This window comes from Amborella trichopoda, chromosome 3 (genome assembly GCF_054954075.1).
Source record: "Amborella trichopoda isolate Santa Cruz 75 chromosome 3, AtrichopodaSantaCruz75HAP2 v2.0, whole genome shotgun sequence".
In the NCBI taxonomy this organism is placed as follows: Eukaryota; Viridiplantae; Streptophyta; class Magnoliopsida; order Amborellales; family Amborellaceae; genus Amborella; species Amborella trichopoda.
Genome location: NC_142338.1, coordinates 47,945,801 through 47,963,768, shown reverse-complemented (window position 1 = coordinate 47,963,768; position 17,968 = coordinate 47,945,801). Strand labels below are relative to the sequence as shown.

The following is a 17,968-nucleotide window of genomic DNA, read 5'->3' as shown; positions in this document are numbered from 1 at the left end:
AAAATTGACTAAAAATGTTAGAATTCGTGGGAGCATACATGCACATATATTGAATGGAGAATGGAGAGAAGAAAAGCAAACACAATATTTACGTGGTTCAGGCTGAAGCTTTAGATACACCGATCCAATGGAGAATGGAGAGAAGAAAAGCAAACACAATATTTACGTGGTTCAGGCTGAAGCTTTACATCCACCGATCCAATGGAGAATGGAGAGAAGAAAAGCAAACACAATATTTACGTGGTTCAGGTTGAAGCTTTACATCCACGGATTCAAAGCCCCAATGGATTATTTGAAAAAACGTAGATAATTTACAAAAAAATTACCTAAAAATGTCAGAATTCGTGGGAGCATACATGCACAGATATTGAATGGAGAATAGAGAAAAGAAGAGCAAACACAATATTTACATTGTTCAGGCTGAAGCTTTACATCCACGGATCTAAAGCCCCAATGAATTATTTGCAAAAACATAGATAATTTGCAAAAAATTGACTAAAAATGTTAGAATTCGTGGGAGCATACATGCACAGATATTGAATGAATAATGGAGAGAAGAAAAGCAAACACAATATTTACGTGGTTCAGGCCGAGGCTTTACATCCACCGATCCAATGGAGAATAGAGAGAAGAAACGTAAACACAATATTTACGTGGTTCAGGCTGAAGCTTTACACCTATCGATCCAATGGAAAATGGAGAGAAGAAAAGTAAACACAATATTTACGTGGTTCAGGTTGAAGCTTTACATCCACGGATCCAAAGCCCCAATGAATTATTTGAAAAAACGTAGATAATTTACAAAAAAATTGCCTAAAAATGTTAGAATTTGTGGGAGCATACATGCACAGATATTGAATGGAGAATAGTGAGAAGAAGAGCAAACACAATATTTACATTGTTCAGGCTGAAGCCCATGGATCTAAAGCCCCAATGGATTATTTGCCAAAACATAGATAATTTGCAAAAAATTGACTAAAAATGTTAGAATTCGTGGGAGTATACATACACAGATATTGAATAGAGAATGGAGAGAAGAAAAGAAAATGGAGAGAAGAAAAGCAAACACAATATTTACGTGGTTCAGGCTGAAGCTTTACATCCACCGATCCAAAGCCCCAACCGGTCAGAGGTTCACTACTTTGGATGAATGTTTAAAATCAAGAAGTACCTCTATATATAGATGACAATCTCTATATATAAATGACAATCATAAAATTAGAGGAGATAATTATGGTATGATAACATGATAATTAAGTAACTTGGTTTCTGGTATCTATCTTCTAGATATCTAATTATATATATATATATATATATATATATATATATATATATATATATCATAACTAATTATGTATATTAATTTGAACCCGATATATCCATATCTTAACAAAAAAAAAAGCAGTTATGATAGAAGTTTCTCTTTAGCGTGACCCCCTTATCTCCTCTCTCATAAAGCCCAACAATTTCTTTCGAGTCAGTCTCTCTCTCAACCAATACAAACTCATTCGTCTAAGAACAGGAAGAAAAGATCCTCAACAGAGACAAATAGAGCCTAAGCGGTACAAAGAGATAGAGGATTGAACAGTATCATATTTATACAAATACACAAGTACAATAAGATCTAGAGCAACAAATTTCTCTTCTTTCAAATGACATAAGAAGTGATATAAAAGCTACGTGCAAAATAACGTTAAAAGAGAGAAGTCCTTTTGGACTCCTTATAATTTCTAGAATTGATAATTTCTTTACAAAATTTGGGCACCACAACGTCCAAAATACTTCTCATAGTCCCTCCAAAAGAGGTCCCAATCCGTACCTATGGTATGGGGGCCTTATTTCTTTATCTTCCGCCATCAGAATGAGTGGTCGGATGCCACAAAATGTAGAAGACGATTGTATTGCAACGAATTTGTTGCGAAAAATCCAAGATTTAAGGTACTTTTAATCTATTTTTTGATTTTTGGAGTTTTATACAATTTCCCTAAACAAATTTCGCTTCATCACATCCAGATATTGTTATACTTCTTTATTTGGAGGCCAGATAATTGAAAGACTCACTGTCTCAATCGATTTGCACAAAAAACCAGCCAAAAACTTGCCCATTTGATCTGGCTTAAACCTAAGAACCATGAAAACCAATCCAAGGCTTTATGAAAACATGATAAAACTTCATCTCAAATCCTTGTCCGGAAAGCCCCATGACAAATGAAATTACCATTTTTGAACCGTCAATTTTCAAGTTTTCATAGATATGATCGATCTACACTATTTTTGAATCTTTAAAATTTATAATTAAAGATGAGAATATATTTTAAGGCTATCACAAAGCTATCTCAATGATTTCCAATGTTAAAGTCACATTTCTCAATACTATTTGAAGGTGCGCTTTACTTTGATTGTTTAGAGCCTCGGCTCTGTACAAACCGCATCCTTTTGCTGGGTTTTAAGAAGATAGAGACAAAATATCTAGTAAGGATGAAGAATTATCTCATGCAAAAGCCTGTATATTTTTTATGAAGGGCCTTTATTGTAATACAAGGAGAAGAGAGACAGAGATCCTTTCCTCACATTCGACATACAATATGCAACTTTTAAATATAGAATTACAGAAAAATTCATGGGATAAGCTTGTTTTTATGTTGAAAAAACTTTTAATTGGTCATCTTAACATCGAGATGTATCAATATGAAACAAAAGAAAAGATTTTGAGTCTCAAAAATAGTACATCTTGTATTACATTATCTAGACCGTCCATTTTCAAAAAAATTATATGTTTATAGATCTATTTGATTTTAACCATTTTCTGAGTTTAAAATTTTATAATTAGATATGAAAATAGATTTTGAGATAATCCTAATATTCTTTTTCACCAAAATTACAATACAATTTGGAGGTGCGCCTTAATTGCATTGTTAAAGGTTGCAACCTTATAGAAACCGCACCCATATTAAAAATTATCTTCTACAAAGAGACAATTTACCTTTTGTACAAGAATGTCACAATCATTCTAAAAATAGTTATCGGACTTCGTGAATCACCCCAGGCCATCCAATTTGACATCTAATGAGTGGGAATAGTTCAGACCTCCTTGTACAAAAAGATAAATGGTCACAATTTTTGTATGCCAAATTTCCCGAAAAGGAGAGAAAGAGAGAGATCAGCCAGCAGTCTTTGCATTCAAGTACAAATAGTTTTGTTTGGCCATTCCATGGTAGGGAATGTTTACAACTTACAACTAATGTCTTATAACGGATCGGCAACTTAAATCATTGGGACACCGATTCTGATTTCTCGTGGTTCAAACCAGGGATCCCGTTTCGACTTGACGTATAGGATTGCATTTAAAGAAAAGAAAAAGGAAAAAAAGAAAGAAAAGAAAACACTAAGAATATGAGGAATTGGGTAGGTTTCGTCCCTTTCGATTCACAACACTGTTTTCCTAAACACTGGTTATAGAAGGCCTCAAAGTTATTGTACAAAATCATTAGGGGCTGAAAAGATCCCAGTTACCACAACAGGGTTTACTTTTTCTGGCTCATTTCATAAAGTTGCCTCCCCAAAAATTTGTTCAATTATGTGGAATTGGGAACCCTAAACAATTAAGAACATATTGGTAATTTGACTCTACTTAAGTGACTCGAAATATTTTACAGTAAGACTACTGAATGTTCAAGGCTGGAAAAAACAGAACGAGAATTTAAATGAAAAACAATATTGCTGACTATGAATAACTAAGAGTTTTTGCCATTTTTCATAATTTGGCTTGGGTCATGTTAGTGGAGCAAAGTTATCAAAATGCCTTAGTTATTCACGGTTTTCAACACTAACATGAGTAATTTGAGAATTTAAAATAATTTTTTGAGGACCTTTATGAAATAAAAGTTAAAAAGTACACCTTAGATTGATAATCAGATATTTTGAGACCTTTAATGATTTTGCAAGATTGTTTGTGCTCTTTAATGGTACTTTGCTGCTCCACGATACATTTAAACTTGCCTAACAACCTAATTTTGAATTGATTTAGGGGCATGAAACTCCTTTTCCTTAAATTTATTTTTCATACTAAGTTGTGAAGTATATGTTGCTCTTATTTTTTATATTTATCGTGCTTCGGTTGTGAAATGATCGTTTCTATCCAATATCCAATGTCAAGAATGTGCACACAATCTGTCGTGTTTGGGTTGCATCATTGGTAAACCATGATTTAATTTAGCAGCAGTTTTCAATTAATTTATCTTAAAATCTCTCATGTGGATTCAATGGTTCGACACTTTGTATATTCTTGCGGTTTAATTAATGTCAAGTATAAAGAAATCATTTACTTTTAGTACAAAAAGATCATAATCATTATTGTCTATTGGGTTTCAAATCGGGTGGGTGTGAATGTGTTATTGATTAGACTCAAAATACAAAACAAAAATTCTCGAACTTCATGACACACATGCCATCCAATTTGATATCTGATGGTTATGAATAATTGTGAAATTCTTGTAACAAAGATAAAAAATCTCACAATATATAATCCCTTCTGTAATACAATTCACATGGGGATGAGAACAACATCACTTGCATATATCTCTGTCCAAAATATAATCCCTCCTATGATACAATTCATATGGCCATGAGAACAACAACATGACTTGCATATATCACTGTCCAAAGTTTGGGTCGGTTGGAGAGTGAGAAATAAGTATGATTTAAATGGGATTTTTGGTAGGAGTAGCTCCCTCCATCATGGTCCAACGGATTAATGGGACCGTGATAATCTCATGATCATGATTTTGTTACAACCACATGGATTTTATTCTGATTTCTTAATACATGTCGAAATACAAAACTATATGTTTAAATCCAAACACGACTCGCAATGCCATCCGAGGTCAACAACTAGCAATTGTGGAGTGCATCCAGATCAACAATTGATGGATGAGGGAGTTGTTATATCCAAGCATGATATAATCACTTTGTAGAGTAGGTTTTTTCTTTCATAAATAAAAGTACGTTATATTTACTAGGGATTGTTTATAAAGAGACTATTTATCTTTTGTACATGAAAGTTACAATCATTATTGTCTTTTGAATTTTAAATTGGATGGATTTAAAAGTGTCATTGAATAGACACAAAGTTCAAAAAAAAAAAAAAATTCACATACTTTGTGACTCACTCCAAGCCATCCAATTTGACATCTAATGAGTGAAAAATGATTGTGACTTCCACGTACAAAAGATAAATGATCTATTTATAGACAAAAGAGAAGATCAAATTTTCTACTTACCCAAAAAAATAAAAAAAAACACAAAAGACAAAAAGAAGAAGACAAAAATGGAAGACCAACCTTTTTTTAGCATAGAAAAAAGAAGACCAATCTTTGATATCACAATCACTCTCAGGAACAAATGAGAAACAATTCCATTAAGAATACAAATGTTCTATGCCAATCGACATTACAGAGAAAATACTAAAAATTAAATAACAACATTACGCCAATTTGGCCTTCAATTCCTTCCTAAGAATCTTGCCGGAGGGGGATTTAGGTATTACATGGATGAAATAAACCTTCTGTAGCCTCTTGTAGAACACCACCTGCACGTCAAATATCCACAACAAATAAGTATATGCCAAAAATCTCCATGGATTTTTCAAAATGACAAAATCCCCAAGAGAGATATAGAGAAAATGTTATCGAAATGGCATCAATTTGGCACTGGGCGAGTGATCCATGCATTTAAGGTCACAACACAAATCCAAGATGAATGTGAAGTGAAATCATCGGCTTTCGTCATCATCAAAGTCTTATCATAATTATTTGGGGTCGGCTATTCATGATAAGATTTGAAAAAGTTTTACGCTGACTCCTTATTTGATGCAACCCACCTCTTTTACCTAAGTTTGGGATGGTTAAAAGAAAGTTTAATGTCATATTTATTAGACCCAAATGAAATCAACCTTAGTAACTTAAAACTATAGTCTCATTAATAACATTTCTTAGGGGATAAAAGCATCCTTGTAATGCATCATAGAATATGTTGATTAATAGGAAAACATAAGGAACTGTACTCCAAGGACTACGGAGAAAATCATAGTATAAAAAATGGCGTGGCGAATGATGTTTTTTCCAGAGTCTGTTGGAGTATAGTTCTAAGTTAGGTGAATACCCCTAAATGCTATGTTTCCACAGCACTAGGTAAAAAGAAAATCGATCAAAATACTATAAGAAATCAATTATTCAACATTTTATCCATTTGCAACTATTCCAACTCAGGACCATGTGTTCTTTTATTGTTACCGTGTAATCAAATCAAAAGGCATAGGTAAAATATTTATTTGTTCATCTATTATAAATATTTTGATAATTTTTTTTAAGTTGTTTGCACTAGACAAAAGTAACCATCCCTAGCAATATTAGGTTTTAAAATTGAGCAAAATCTGCCTTTATCTATCTATCTTTTTCAGCACTTAACTGTATAACCCTCATTGCATATGAGAAAGCAAGCTAATTGGGCTTTTTAGAACCCACAGAAGAAGTTAGGCCTCATATCGTATGGCATTTTTACGATCGAATAAACTTTAAGTCCAAGAAGGGTGAGGACCTAAAACTTTCCTTTAAACTGTCCCAAACCTAGATAAAAGAGATAGGTTGTGCTACGTAAACAGTAAATGTAAAACGTTATTAAAACTTTTCCTGAATTCTTTCCATTAAACTTCAAGCCAAAACATATTTTATGAAATGAGTTACTTTTTATTGATTTTTCTTATTGATCGAATGTAAGTAAACATAGTTTTTACCCTGCTCAAGGTGCCTTACAAAAATCGTTCTATGAAGAATTATTATACAAATCGGCATCACCTACAGAATCTAATTTATTTTTTAAAAAAATAGGAATTTTTCGCTAAGAAAAAAAAATAGTATTCACAATCTACGAGCTGAAATTAAGAAAATGAAAATGCGGAATCTCACCTGCTTTGCTATGAAATCTTTCACTACCTCCTCTGTGAGCTCGAAGCCGTTCGATCGAACTATGAATGCAACTGGAACTTCACCTGCAGCCTCATCCTTTTGCCTGCCCATATAAATTTATATGCATGAATTTTAGTTACATCTAGCAGCAAAAAAATTGTAATAGCCAAAATACCCCCATTTTGCTGAATCACAACATCTCAGTTTTGTGCCCAAAATACCTAGCATGCGATCTGAACTTACCATAATTACTTGTTTAACTTTCAATTTTTACTAAGGGATCTATATTAGCGGACTATTTACTTTTTGTACAAGAAGGTTACGAGCATCCCTAGTTTTCTAATGTGAAATCATGAGGCTAGAGTTATTTTTTAAAACAGGGCGTGGTTCGTATAAGGTTGCAATCTTAAACAATCGAAATAAGGAGTACCTCCAAATTTTATCATAACATGTGATTTTGATGCAAAATATCCTTAGGATTATCTCTGAAGATCTATTTTCATCTCTTTGTATAAAATTTTAAACTTCAAAAAAATGGTTAAAATCAAGTGAATCTATAAACATATGAAATTCTTGAAAATGGATGGTCTAGATAATGTGTAGCAAGATGAACTATTTTTAAGACTTAATATCTTTTTCTTTTCTTTTTTTTTATAAAATTTTAAACTTCAAAAATAGTTAAAACCAAATGGATCTATAAACATATGAAAATCTTGAAAATAAATAGTCTAGATAATGTGTTGCAACATGCACTATTTTTGAGGTTCAATTAAATTTATTTATTTATTTATTTATTTTAATATTCATACATCGTGATGATCCATTAGAGTAGGAGTTAGCTTTTTGTACGGGGTGGTGCTACACTTTTCCATAAATTAATCACCAAAATCCTCCCAAACCATAAGTAAGGTGGAACCGATGTCCCCTAAGAGTTAGACACTTCAAAACGGCCAAGAAAAACTGAAAGTGAAGTCCATAAATTTATTTGATCCTTGAAACTGAAGTCCATCGTGATGAAACAACTAGCCCTTCAATTGAAGGAGAGTTTGGTCCTCTGAGGCATAAACGTCCATCCCAAAGATGGATGTAAATGGTGGTCCCTCCAAAAAAAAATTAAAACTAATGGTTCAAATATTTCCTGTTATTTCATTTTTTTAAATTTATTTATTTTCATACTCCTTAAAAGTTAGGGCCAAAACCCATTTCAAAAATGGATTATTAATAGAGTCAACATTTCTACATATGAGTCCGGGGACTCATAGAAACCATGTCCTTAGTTATTTGCCTATCGAACACGACACATCTAATAATCTTGTCAAATTGAAATGTTGTTCATCTTTGTTATTTATTGGAGCTTCTGAAGCACGTGGAGTATTTTTTATTTCTTTTTGGTTTCTTTTTTGAATATTATTGTTGTGTTATTATTATTAATTGCACGGATCAAGTTTCTTTTTTAAATATTATTGTTGTGTTATTATTATTAATTGCACGGATCATATAAGTGAAGCTTTCCAAAATGCTTACGGCACAACGGCGGCATCAGCGATTGATGGATGGCTGAGAAGGAGGGCCTCAATTTCTGCAGGAGGCACCTGCAAAAATATTAACAAAAAAGTGTAAAACCTACTAATAATAATAACAACAACAATAAAGTCGTCGTTTTATTGAAGCCTTATGATATAAGAGTCCATGAAAATCAAACTGCTTGAGCATCCTCATACCCTTTTTAGAATTGGTTATCTTGGTTAGGATTTGTTTAGGATTGCCTCAAGAGGTGGTAGAGATCAACCATCATGGTTTATACATTAGATAAACTTCAATTACAATATAATCATATTTTAACTTTCATAATAACACTCATAAACAAATCTAAGTTTTTCCTTTTCCTTTTTTTGAGCGAAATCTAAGATTGTTTTAGTAGAAAGAAACCCATAATTTTATACATTCATTTTTCTTATGTTTTAGCTATATGGTTGGTAATATTGATTCATCGGAGGCAAAAAGATTGGGACATTTTCTACTTGAATGAAACCGTTACTAAAAATAAATATAAATAAGTTCGCAGTTAGGAGTCTTAGGACCCTTTCAAGGTTTAGTGATCATGTCCAAGGTTTAGGGCCACCTTCTCCCCCGGAAATACCATTAAAAGAAAATGATAATAGTAATTGATCATTTTGTTAAGCTCATCAGATTCACCACCATTTTTTGTTTATTTATTCAAAATGATTTTGTTTCATTACATCTTTTAATGAAGGATGCGGTTTCCATAAGGTTGCAACCTTAAACAATCCATTTAAGGTGCACCTTCAAATTTTATCATAACATATAATTGTGATGTAAAATATTCTTAGGATTATCTCAAAATCTATTTTCAAATCTAATTATGAAATTTTAAACTCCAGAAATGATTGAAATCAAATAGATCTACAAACATATTTAACTCTTGAAAATGGACAGTCTAGATAATGCGTTGTAAGATGCACCATTTATGAGACTCGAAATCCTTTTTTTTTCATGGTCATGCGTCTCAATGTCGAGATGATCAATTAGAGGGTTTTTCAACATTAAAACAACCTTTACTGATGGATTTTTGAGGTGTATCCGTAGTTCTACATTTTTAAGGCTGCAACTTTATATAAACGTTTCCCTTTAATAAAAGGTGTGGTTTGCATAAGGTTGCAACCTTAAACCATCAAATTAAGGTGCACCTCCAAAATTTATCATAAGATACAATTTTGGTCTCGAAAATTACTAAGATGGTGCAATAATCTATTTTTATATCTAATTATAAAATTTTAAACACCAAAAATGATTCAAATCAAGTAGATCTATAAATAGATCAAAATATTGAAAATAAACGGTTCAAACAATGTGTTGCAAGCTTTATTATTGTTTGTATTTGAAATCTCATTTTTTCTTTGTTTTTCCAACGTCAAAACAACCTTTTTAAAAAGATTTTAGATGTGCACCTTACTCCTACATTGTAAGGTTTGAACCTCATATAAACAAACTTTTTCCTTTAGTAAATGGGGAAATTCCTCAAAATACTCATTAAGAGATTAACTATTTAACATTGTACCCATGGGCAACTATTCTAAGTCAAGATGACGTGCTTTTTTATGAGTTTTTTAAAAATTAAATCAAAATATATAGGTAAGGTATTAAATTGTTAATCTCTTATAGGTAAAAATGAATAAGTTTCCCTTTTAATAATCTACCTACTATCTCATTTAAGATCCACATTAAAGGCTTATATTTATGAGTTGGTCCATCACAATCCATGTGAAGATTAGAAAATAATACCTAATCCTTTATTGAAGAGACAGAGACTTATGGTCTCACACTGTCCTCTACTCTCTAAAAATCAGAAACATTCACCCAAAAAAAAAAACTGAAAGAGAAAAGCGTTGATCTGTAGGATGAAAATGAGGTCGAAAAAAAAAAAGAAGAGCAAGGTTTGGCAGAGAGTAAGAGAGGTTGCCTGGAAGCCCTTGTACTTGATGAGTTCCTTCACTCTATCTACTATGAACACTTCCTCCTCCTCATCCACATACCCAATGTCGCCTGTGTGAAGCCACCCTTCACTATCGATGGTTGCGGCCGTAGCCTCCGAATCATTCAAATATCCTACACTCACTCGCATCAAACCCAATATCAAAACGTCAACCTCATGTCATGCTACTTTCACTTTAGTCTTATATCTTTCAGGACTTGAGCCCCTCTGTGTATAGAGTACACACATATACTATAGAGCTCTATGGACGAGGTAACTCCATTTTGTTGGAACAACCTAGCCTTGGCGCCATCCGATTTTTTCATATGGTGTGGATTCAAGATCGCCACGGATGTAACATGTCTTTCATGCAAAAAGAAAATTCAGGCAACTGCCACAACTCCCGTATATTAGTGATAGGGCAAAATACTATTCAATTTCGCCTATAGACGTTTTTAAGAGTTTTCTTATATATATATATATATATATAAATTGAATAGTGTTTCGCCCGGACATGCTATATCTGTGGCGTTTTACCTTAAAAAACGTCACGGATCTACGGGAGTGGCGGTTGCTCGTGTTTCTTTGTGCAAAAAAATACCATCGTGGACATGCTATGTCTGTAACAGTGTTATGATCCATGCCGTCCAAAAAAATCTGACGCCGCCAAGCCTATGGGTGAAAACATTGTTCATTTTCACCCGTAAGTGTTGTATAGTGGCTTTGAATCCGGTCAATTACATGCCTACAACCAACCGATTTCACATCCAACCATGGATAATTATAACCTCCTTGTATTAAAAATAAACAATATTATTGTATATTCTTCCATATATATGTATATATATTTATTGGGATTACACGCACTGCATATTTGTACAATTAGAAAGTGGTGATCTCACCATCACGATGTAGTTTTCCGTGTACGAACACAAACTTAAACCTTGAGTTTTACAATCAGTCATTAAGATCATTGGTGATGCCCATCCCTTTCAACCTAAACGCCAAAATACGCTCAACAAATGACCGACAACACACTAATGCATGCCTACAAAGTTGGTTGATCAATTTTCAATATTTTGAAAGATCCTTAGAGTTAAGCAAGCTTAACGAAGTTCTCAAGGTTTAGAAGGTTAGATGCTCCCGCGGGAGCATCCCTTATATTCACTCCCTTAAGCATTTTCCCCCCCTCAATCAATTCCGCAACAAACTTTAGAAAGAAAAGAGAAAATCATTTGCACTTTTGTACTTTTTCCAAAAAATAATATTTCAAGATGAAAGGAGACTACCTATTGGAATATTCTATTGGGCTTTAAGTGTTGATGAAATTAAAATCTTTCAAAAAAAGAAAAAAAACTCATCGTGATCTTAAGGTGCGTCACAAAATTTCAAATGGAGAAAGTCCTTAAGTATGTGCTTTTCCCTAAAGGGGTGCAATGGACCTGGACCCCGACTTGGGACGCAACAAGACTTGATGAGTGTACCCGACATGGGTATAGGTATGAGTTTAAAAGCTAGACCCGATGAGTGTACCCGACATGGGTTTAGGTATGAGTTTAAAAGCTAGACCTGATAGGTTGGATCCGGGTCTTGGTCCACATAAACCCCAATTAGACCCAAGCTTTAAATATATTTTTTATTTTTAGGTAGGGTCCAATGGTGGCCCATAAATGTTTCCATATGGGGTTCCATACGGCAAGCCAGACCCGGACCCCACCACTATTTTGCCCGAGTTAACATTAAAAAAAAAGAAAATTTGTGCTTTTACAGAGGGAGTCAGTGTACTATATGTGACCCTACTGGAGTGGGCTATTACCTTTCATGACTTGTGGACCACGGATGCAAATCTCGCCCGGTTGATTGTAAGAGAGAGAGGCGCCAGACTCGGTGTCTATGACCTTCAGCTCCGAGTTCCTCACAACGGTGCCACAAGACCCAGGCTTGGAGGGGAAGGGCTTCTTTGCAAATGCCAGGCACATAGACAAAACTGGCCCCGCCTCTGTCATGCCATAGCCCTGCACATTTTTTCCAACGCATGAAGGCATTTTAGTAATTTGACTCCAGGCCGATCTTGCATGCCTAATTTATAAGGGCAATAGGATAAGAGCCCGGACCGGAGTTAATTGGTTAACAGGAAAACGGCCCGGAGTTAATTGGTATTGGTTGATACATTGCTGTGTTGGTATGGGCCCGCTCCCCTTCATCCAAAAATTGCCATGTTCGTATGGGCCCTCTCCCTTTCATCTATAAGGGCATTTTAATAATGTTTAAGAAACAAATTTTTAAGTAAAGGTATGACCACTACATTGATCTATTGATTTATTGAATTGGTGATTTGATGGGTAGGATGATTAATTCAGCCTTGTATATTTTAAAAATAAAAATTATAATTAATTAAAAATCAATCAAAAGAAGTGTTCAATTAAATTTTACCCACTATTTTCGAACTTGACAAACAAAATTAGATCGCATTTTTTAAATATATTATATATATTTTAAATGTTTTTTAATTCGGCCGAACGAGTTGGAACAAGTCAAGTCCCTCACCGATACGGTGAAGACGCACCCTGACAATATCGGGATAAAATGTATAAAAGGAGCAATGCAAGGGTATTTTCGTGATTTCGGATCTAATGCCCAACTGCATGACTGCGACAAATTAAGTCATACGAGAGATGCACACGTGGGGAGGAGAGGCTCAAGAGAAAGTCCTAGAGGGACACTCAAACCACCGCCCTCAAAAAAAAAAAAAAAAAAAAAAAAAAAATCTACAGAGAGAAAGAAAGAGTTTTAGAGAGAGAGAAAGAGTTTCAGAGAAAAAATCTAGAGAGAGAAAAATCTAGAGAGAGAGAGAGAGAGAGAGAGAGTGTGTTTCAAAGAGAGAAATCTAGAGGGAGAAAAAACAGAGTTTTAGAGAGAGAAAAATCTAGAGAGAGAGAGAGGGCAGGCTACCTGCCCGAACACTGCCTGCGGCACCCTGGTCCTGAGCGCCTCCTGCAGGTCCTTCCCGAGCGGCGCCGCCCCCGACAGCACAATTCTTATCGACCTCAAATCGAACTTCTCCACCGCCCCATTCTTTGCCAAAGCCAACACCAATGGCGGCACCACAGGAGCCACACTTACCCTGTACTTCTCCACCACTTCCAGCATCGTCCCTATCTCAAACTTGGGCATCAACACCACTTCCGCCCCCACTCTCAGTGAGCACAGCAGAACACTGTTCAATGAATAAATGTGAAATAACGGCAAAACACACAACACAACGTCCTGTGAATGTATGTATAAGTTCGGGTTTTCGCCATCCACTTGTTGAGCTATGCTTGAGACGATGGTTTTGTGAGTTAAGACTACTCCCTTCGGTAAACCTGTTGTGCCGGAAGAGAAGGGGAGAGCGACTGGATCTTCGGGATCAATGGTAATTTCGGGTGGGTCGGATTCGCCGGAGTCCGACAGCACCGAGAAGTGGAGGCAACCTTCCGGTGGGTCGTCGACTGTGATTACGCGAATGTGGGTGGCCTGAATTTGAGGTTTTACAGGGAGTTCATCCCAAGAAATCTCAAGGACGGGTGGTTTATCGGCTAGTTGGGAATCAGGCCTTTGGTTCTCCAATTCACTGGAGAGTGGTTTTCTGCTGAGTTGGGATTGGTTGATGTGCTTTTCAGCTGATCCTAATTCACTTTCTTGGGTCTTGGACTCGCCAGAAAATGATCTTTCGGTCAATTTTCCGGCTACACCATTGCCAGGACAATGGTCTTTGAGTTTTACAACATACTGAGACAGAGTGATCACAATCTTTGGATTACAAGCCTTAATCTGCTTAGAAACCTCACCTGGAGTGAAGAATGGATTGCAAGTAGTGGACACAGCTCCGATCATGGCGGCCCCAATAAAAGAGATGACAAATTCCGGCGAATTATGAAGCAAAAGCATGATAATATCGCCTCTTCTTATGCCTAATTTGAACAAACCAGAAGCGGTTTCCTTGCAACAAGTGTGGAATTCCAAATACGAGAGCCGTTGTCCGGTTACCGTTATTAGGCAGGGGCGGTCCGAGTGATCTGCAAGGTTCTGGAAAATGTATTTTGTCAATGGGAGAGAAGCAGGAATGGGAATGTCCGGGAGTTTGGACCGAAAAATGTGGCCGGTTTGGGCCGGTTCATGCCGGTTTTCGTGCGGCATAGGTGGTGCAGGCGAATCACGCGCCGCTACCTTGATCATTGTGCCTGCACACAAAGTGGAAATCATTTTAATAAACATAATGATGAATTACTTTTAATAATAAAAGATATGCGTGCTCCGGCGCGACCAAATTGTGCATGTCATCCCATAGGGAAAATCTTGTCAATCCTTTTTGACACGAACTTTTTAAATTTACTTTTATTTAATACTTCCAATAAACCATAAAAAATAATTTTGATCTTTCAAATCTCAAAACTAAAAACCCAATATCTCATAGTCCATAGTTTGGACTCCAAACTATGTAGTAACTTTAGAGCATCTCTTTGAGCTCCATAATATAATATAAATATGTATTAATGGGGAAAGTATATAATGGGATTATTTACCTATGGTACAAGGCGGTAACAATTAATTTTGAATGTGAAATTAGGTGATTACATTTATTTAATTGACCAAGCTCAATATTCAAAAACAACTTTGTGACACACCCAAACTGTCAGATTTCATATCGAATGGTTGTAAGTAATTGTGACCTCATTGTATTAAAGATAAACGACCTCATTGTATACAATCTTATATTAATTATAAGGTATCCTATATTAATTATAAGGTGTAGTTTGCATAGAGCTTAGGCTTTAAAGAACAGCCTACCTTCAAGAAATGTGGTTTCAATACTGAAAAATCTTTATATTAGCCTTAAAATATAGGGTGTGGTTTGTATAGAGCCGAGCCTCTAAACAATCAAATTAGAGCCTACCTTTAAATAGTATCGAGAAATGTGATTCCAACACTGGAAATCTCTGTGATAGCCTTAAAATATTTTTTCATCTTTATTTATAAAATTTTAAACTTAAAAAATGTTGCAAATCGACAAATCTATGAAAACTTGAAAATCATGAAAATTGACGGTAAAAAAATGCATTACAAAATACATTATTTCCAAATCTTGAAATCAATTTTTTTTCTCATGTCCATGCATCTTGATGTCGAGATGATCAATTTGAGGATTTTTGGACATCAAAACAATCTCGTCCAATGAAATTTTTTAGGGAAGCTCGAATGTGATCGTTTAGAGCCTCGGCTCTATATGAACTTTTCCCTAAAATATATTTTCATCTTTATTTAAAGTTTAAAGCTTCAAAAATCGATTTATCTTTGAAAATTGATGATTCAAAAATGCTTTACAAAATACACTATTTCCAAAACTTGAAATTCATTTTTTTCTCATGTCCATGCATTTTGAAGTCGAGATGATCAATTTGAAGATATTTGAGGATCAAAACAACATCTTCAAAATACACTATTTTCAAAACTTGAAATTCATTTTTTTCTCATGTTCATGCATTTTAGTGTCAACATGATCAATTTGAAGATATTTGAGGATCAAAACAACATCTTCTAGTGAAATTTTTGAGGCAGGTTCTAATTTGATTGTTTTGTTTATAGCCTCAGCACTATATAAACTCTTCCCTTCATAATATATTATAAATTATATACAATATTATATAATATATAATATAACATAATAATAATAATATAAAATGATATATTTTATATATATTAAAATTGATTAAAAAAAAAAGAAGAGCAGAATGACATACGATCCTATAGCCCACCCCAAATAATGATTAATGAGGAAAAAAAATAAAACGCAGATCCAAATGTACAATTAGATCCATCACGACCACGTTATCTCTCCCAAGTGGGGAAAGTAATTTAAGTGTTCCCACAGGAGCTAAAAATATCAGGAAAAACTCTGCAGAAATGCAAGGAAATTTGACCAGAGAAGGGGGGATATTTTCGTGTGTTCGAGAGAGAGAGAGAGAGAGTGTGTGTTTGAGAAGAGAATAACACCAAAAAAGAAATGACTTCTTTCTCTAGGTGAAGAACTGGAGTTGGATTCTACAAAATATACTTTGATGAGAGATTTTGGGATGAACAAGGGTATGAATTTTAGAGATCTCTTACCAGGAACTGAAGATTGAGTAGTTCAACTAAGACTGGATCCCAAAACTTTCCACCACCACAGAAGGGATGAGAGAGCTTCTTCAATGGCTAAAAACTGGATTTTCTTTCCTTTTCTAGTAAAAAAACTTTATCTCTGAAATTATGGTAAAAGGTTTAAGCAGAAGAAGCTCAGAACAGAGATTGGAGCTTATTCCCTTCAGTGCTGAAAGAACTAGGGATTTGGGCGCCTAAAACTTACTGCTTTCATGGAAAATTGGTGGTTTCAACTCTGGTTTCTTCCTCTCAAAGAAATAATACAATCACCACACATATACAGAGCAAAGACAATGGAAAAACGAGAACCCCTTAACTAAAGAAATAAAATATGAACAAATCTTGAAAAATAGAAGTTAATTAATTAGGGCTTTATCGTGCTAACCTGATAAAGAAAAAATAATGGACGATTAACAGAGAGAGATACTACATTAATGGTGGATAGGGATGAAGGTGGAGGAGAGAGAGAGGGTTTTCCTATCTTGGGAACTACTGCAATGCAGAGAGCAATAGAAACATTGAAGTAGTATATAGAGGGAAGAGAGAGAGAAAGGGTTAGGTGGGAATGGGGTCAGGTCCACATTATGGGTGTTTGATGGTTAGATGCAAAACACGAGTCTCAACTCTCTTTCAAATTCTATCCATGCATTCACATGACACACATGCATGCATGCATGCATCAATGGAAACGCCTTCTCTCTGTCCATCTTTAGCATAGACAATTGCTTCCACATGCCTACCATGTGTAAAACAATAATACTTATACACTTTAGGGAAGACCGATTTTCTTTGAGATATGTTTTAAAATCTCGAATCAGGTTTTGATTTGGCCCTTTTTCTCGATTTGGATGGGTGATTCCTACATAGATTAAAATTTAACTAATAATAAGAATTGGTAGAATTGAATCAACTCTCTACAAACAGAACGACCCGGATGTCTAACAAAACCATACGATTCCTTCTGAGTCAGATTAACTTTTTTGGTTATGTAAAAGAATTGGGTCATCTCAACCTCATTTCAGAATGGACGGTTAGATTGGGGGAAGTATATAAATTCCATGTAGTAGGGGAAACATAGAAGGGTGTGGTTTTTATAAGGTTGCAACATTAAAAAATCCACCTCCAAATTTTATCACAACATGCAAATTTGGTATAAATTGTTTTTAGGAATATCTAAACACCGATTTTCATATCTACTTATAAAATTTTAAACTCCAATAATAGTGAAAATATTGAAAATGGACGGTCTAGATAATGTGTTGCAAGATGCATTATCTATTGGACTCAAAAATTTTTTTTTTTTTTCATATTCATACATCTTGATGTCAAAATG

General features: G+C 34.7%; 1 protein-coding gene across 4 annotated transcripts; it reads right to left on the bottom strand.

Annotated features, from left to right (window-relative positions):
• Nucleotides 1-5,393: 5,393 nt before the first annotated feature.
• On the bottom strand, nt 5,394-17,136 carry LOC18443822 (4-coumarate--CoA ligase 2). 4 transcript variants are annotated; one of them, XM_006854003.4, is made up of 7 exons: nt 16,603-17,136; nt 13,408-14,678; nt 12,272-12,470; nt 10,444-10,589; nt 8,487-8,554; nt 6,963-7,065; nt 5,394-5,587 (listed from the first exon to the last, which is right to left on the bottom strand). In XM_006854003.4, the coding sequence occupies exons 2-7, from the start codon at nt 14,671-14,673 to the stop codon at nt 5,483-5,485; spliced, it is 1,887 nt and encodes a 628-aa protein (XP_006854065.2). In that variant the 5' UTR covers nt 14,674-14,678; nt 16,603-17,136; the 3' UTR covers nt 5,394-5,482. The 4 variants fall into 4 exon arrangements, 2 of the variants coding, with proteins under 2 accessions (XP_006854065.2, XP_011626913.2); XM_011628611.3 differs by having other exon boundaries at nt 17,021-17,136; XR_016051393.1 differs by lacking the exon at nt 8,487-8,554.
• Between the last annotated feature and the right edge of the window lie 832 nt (nt 17,137-17,968).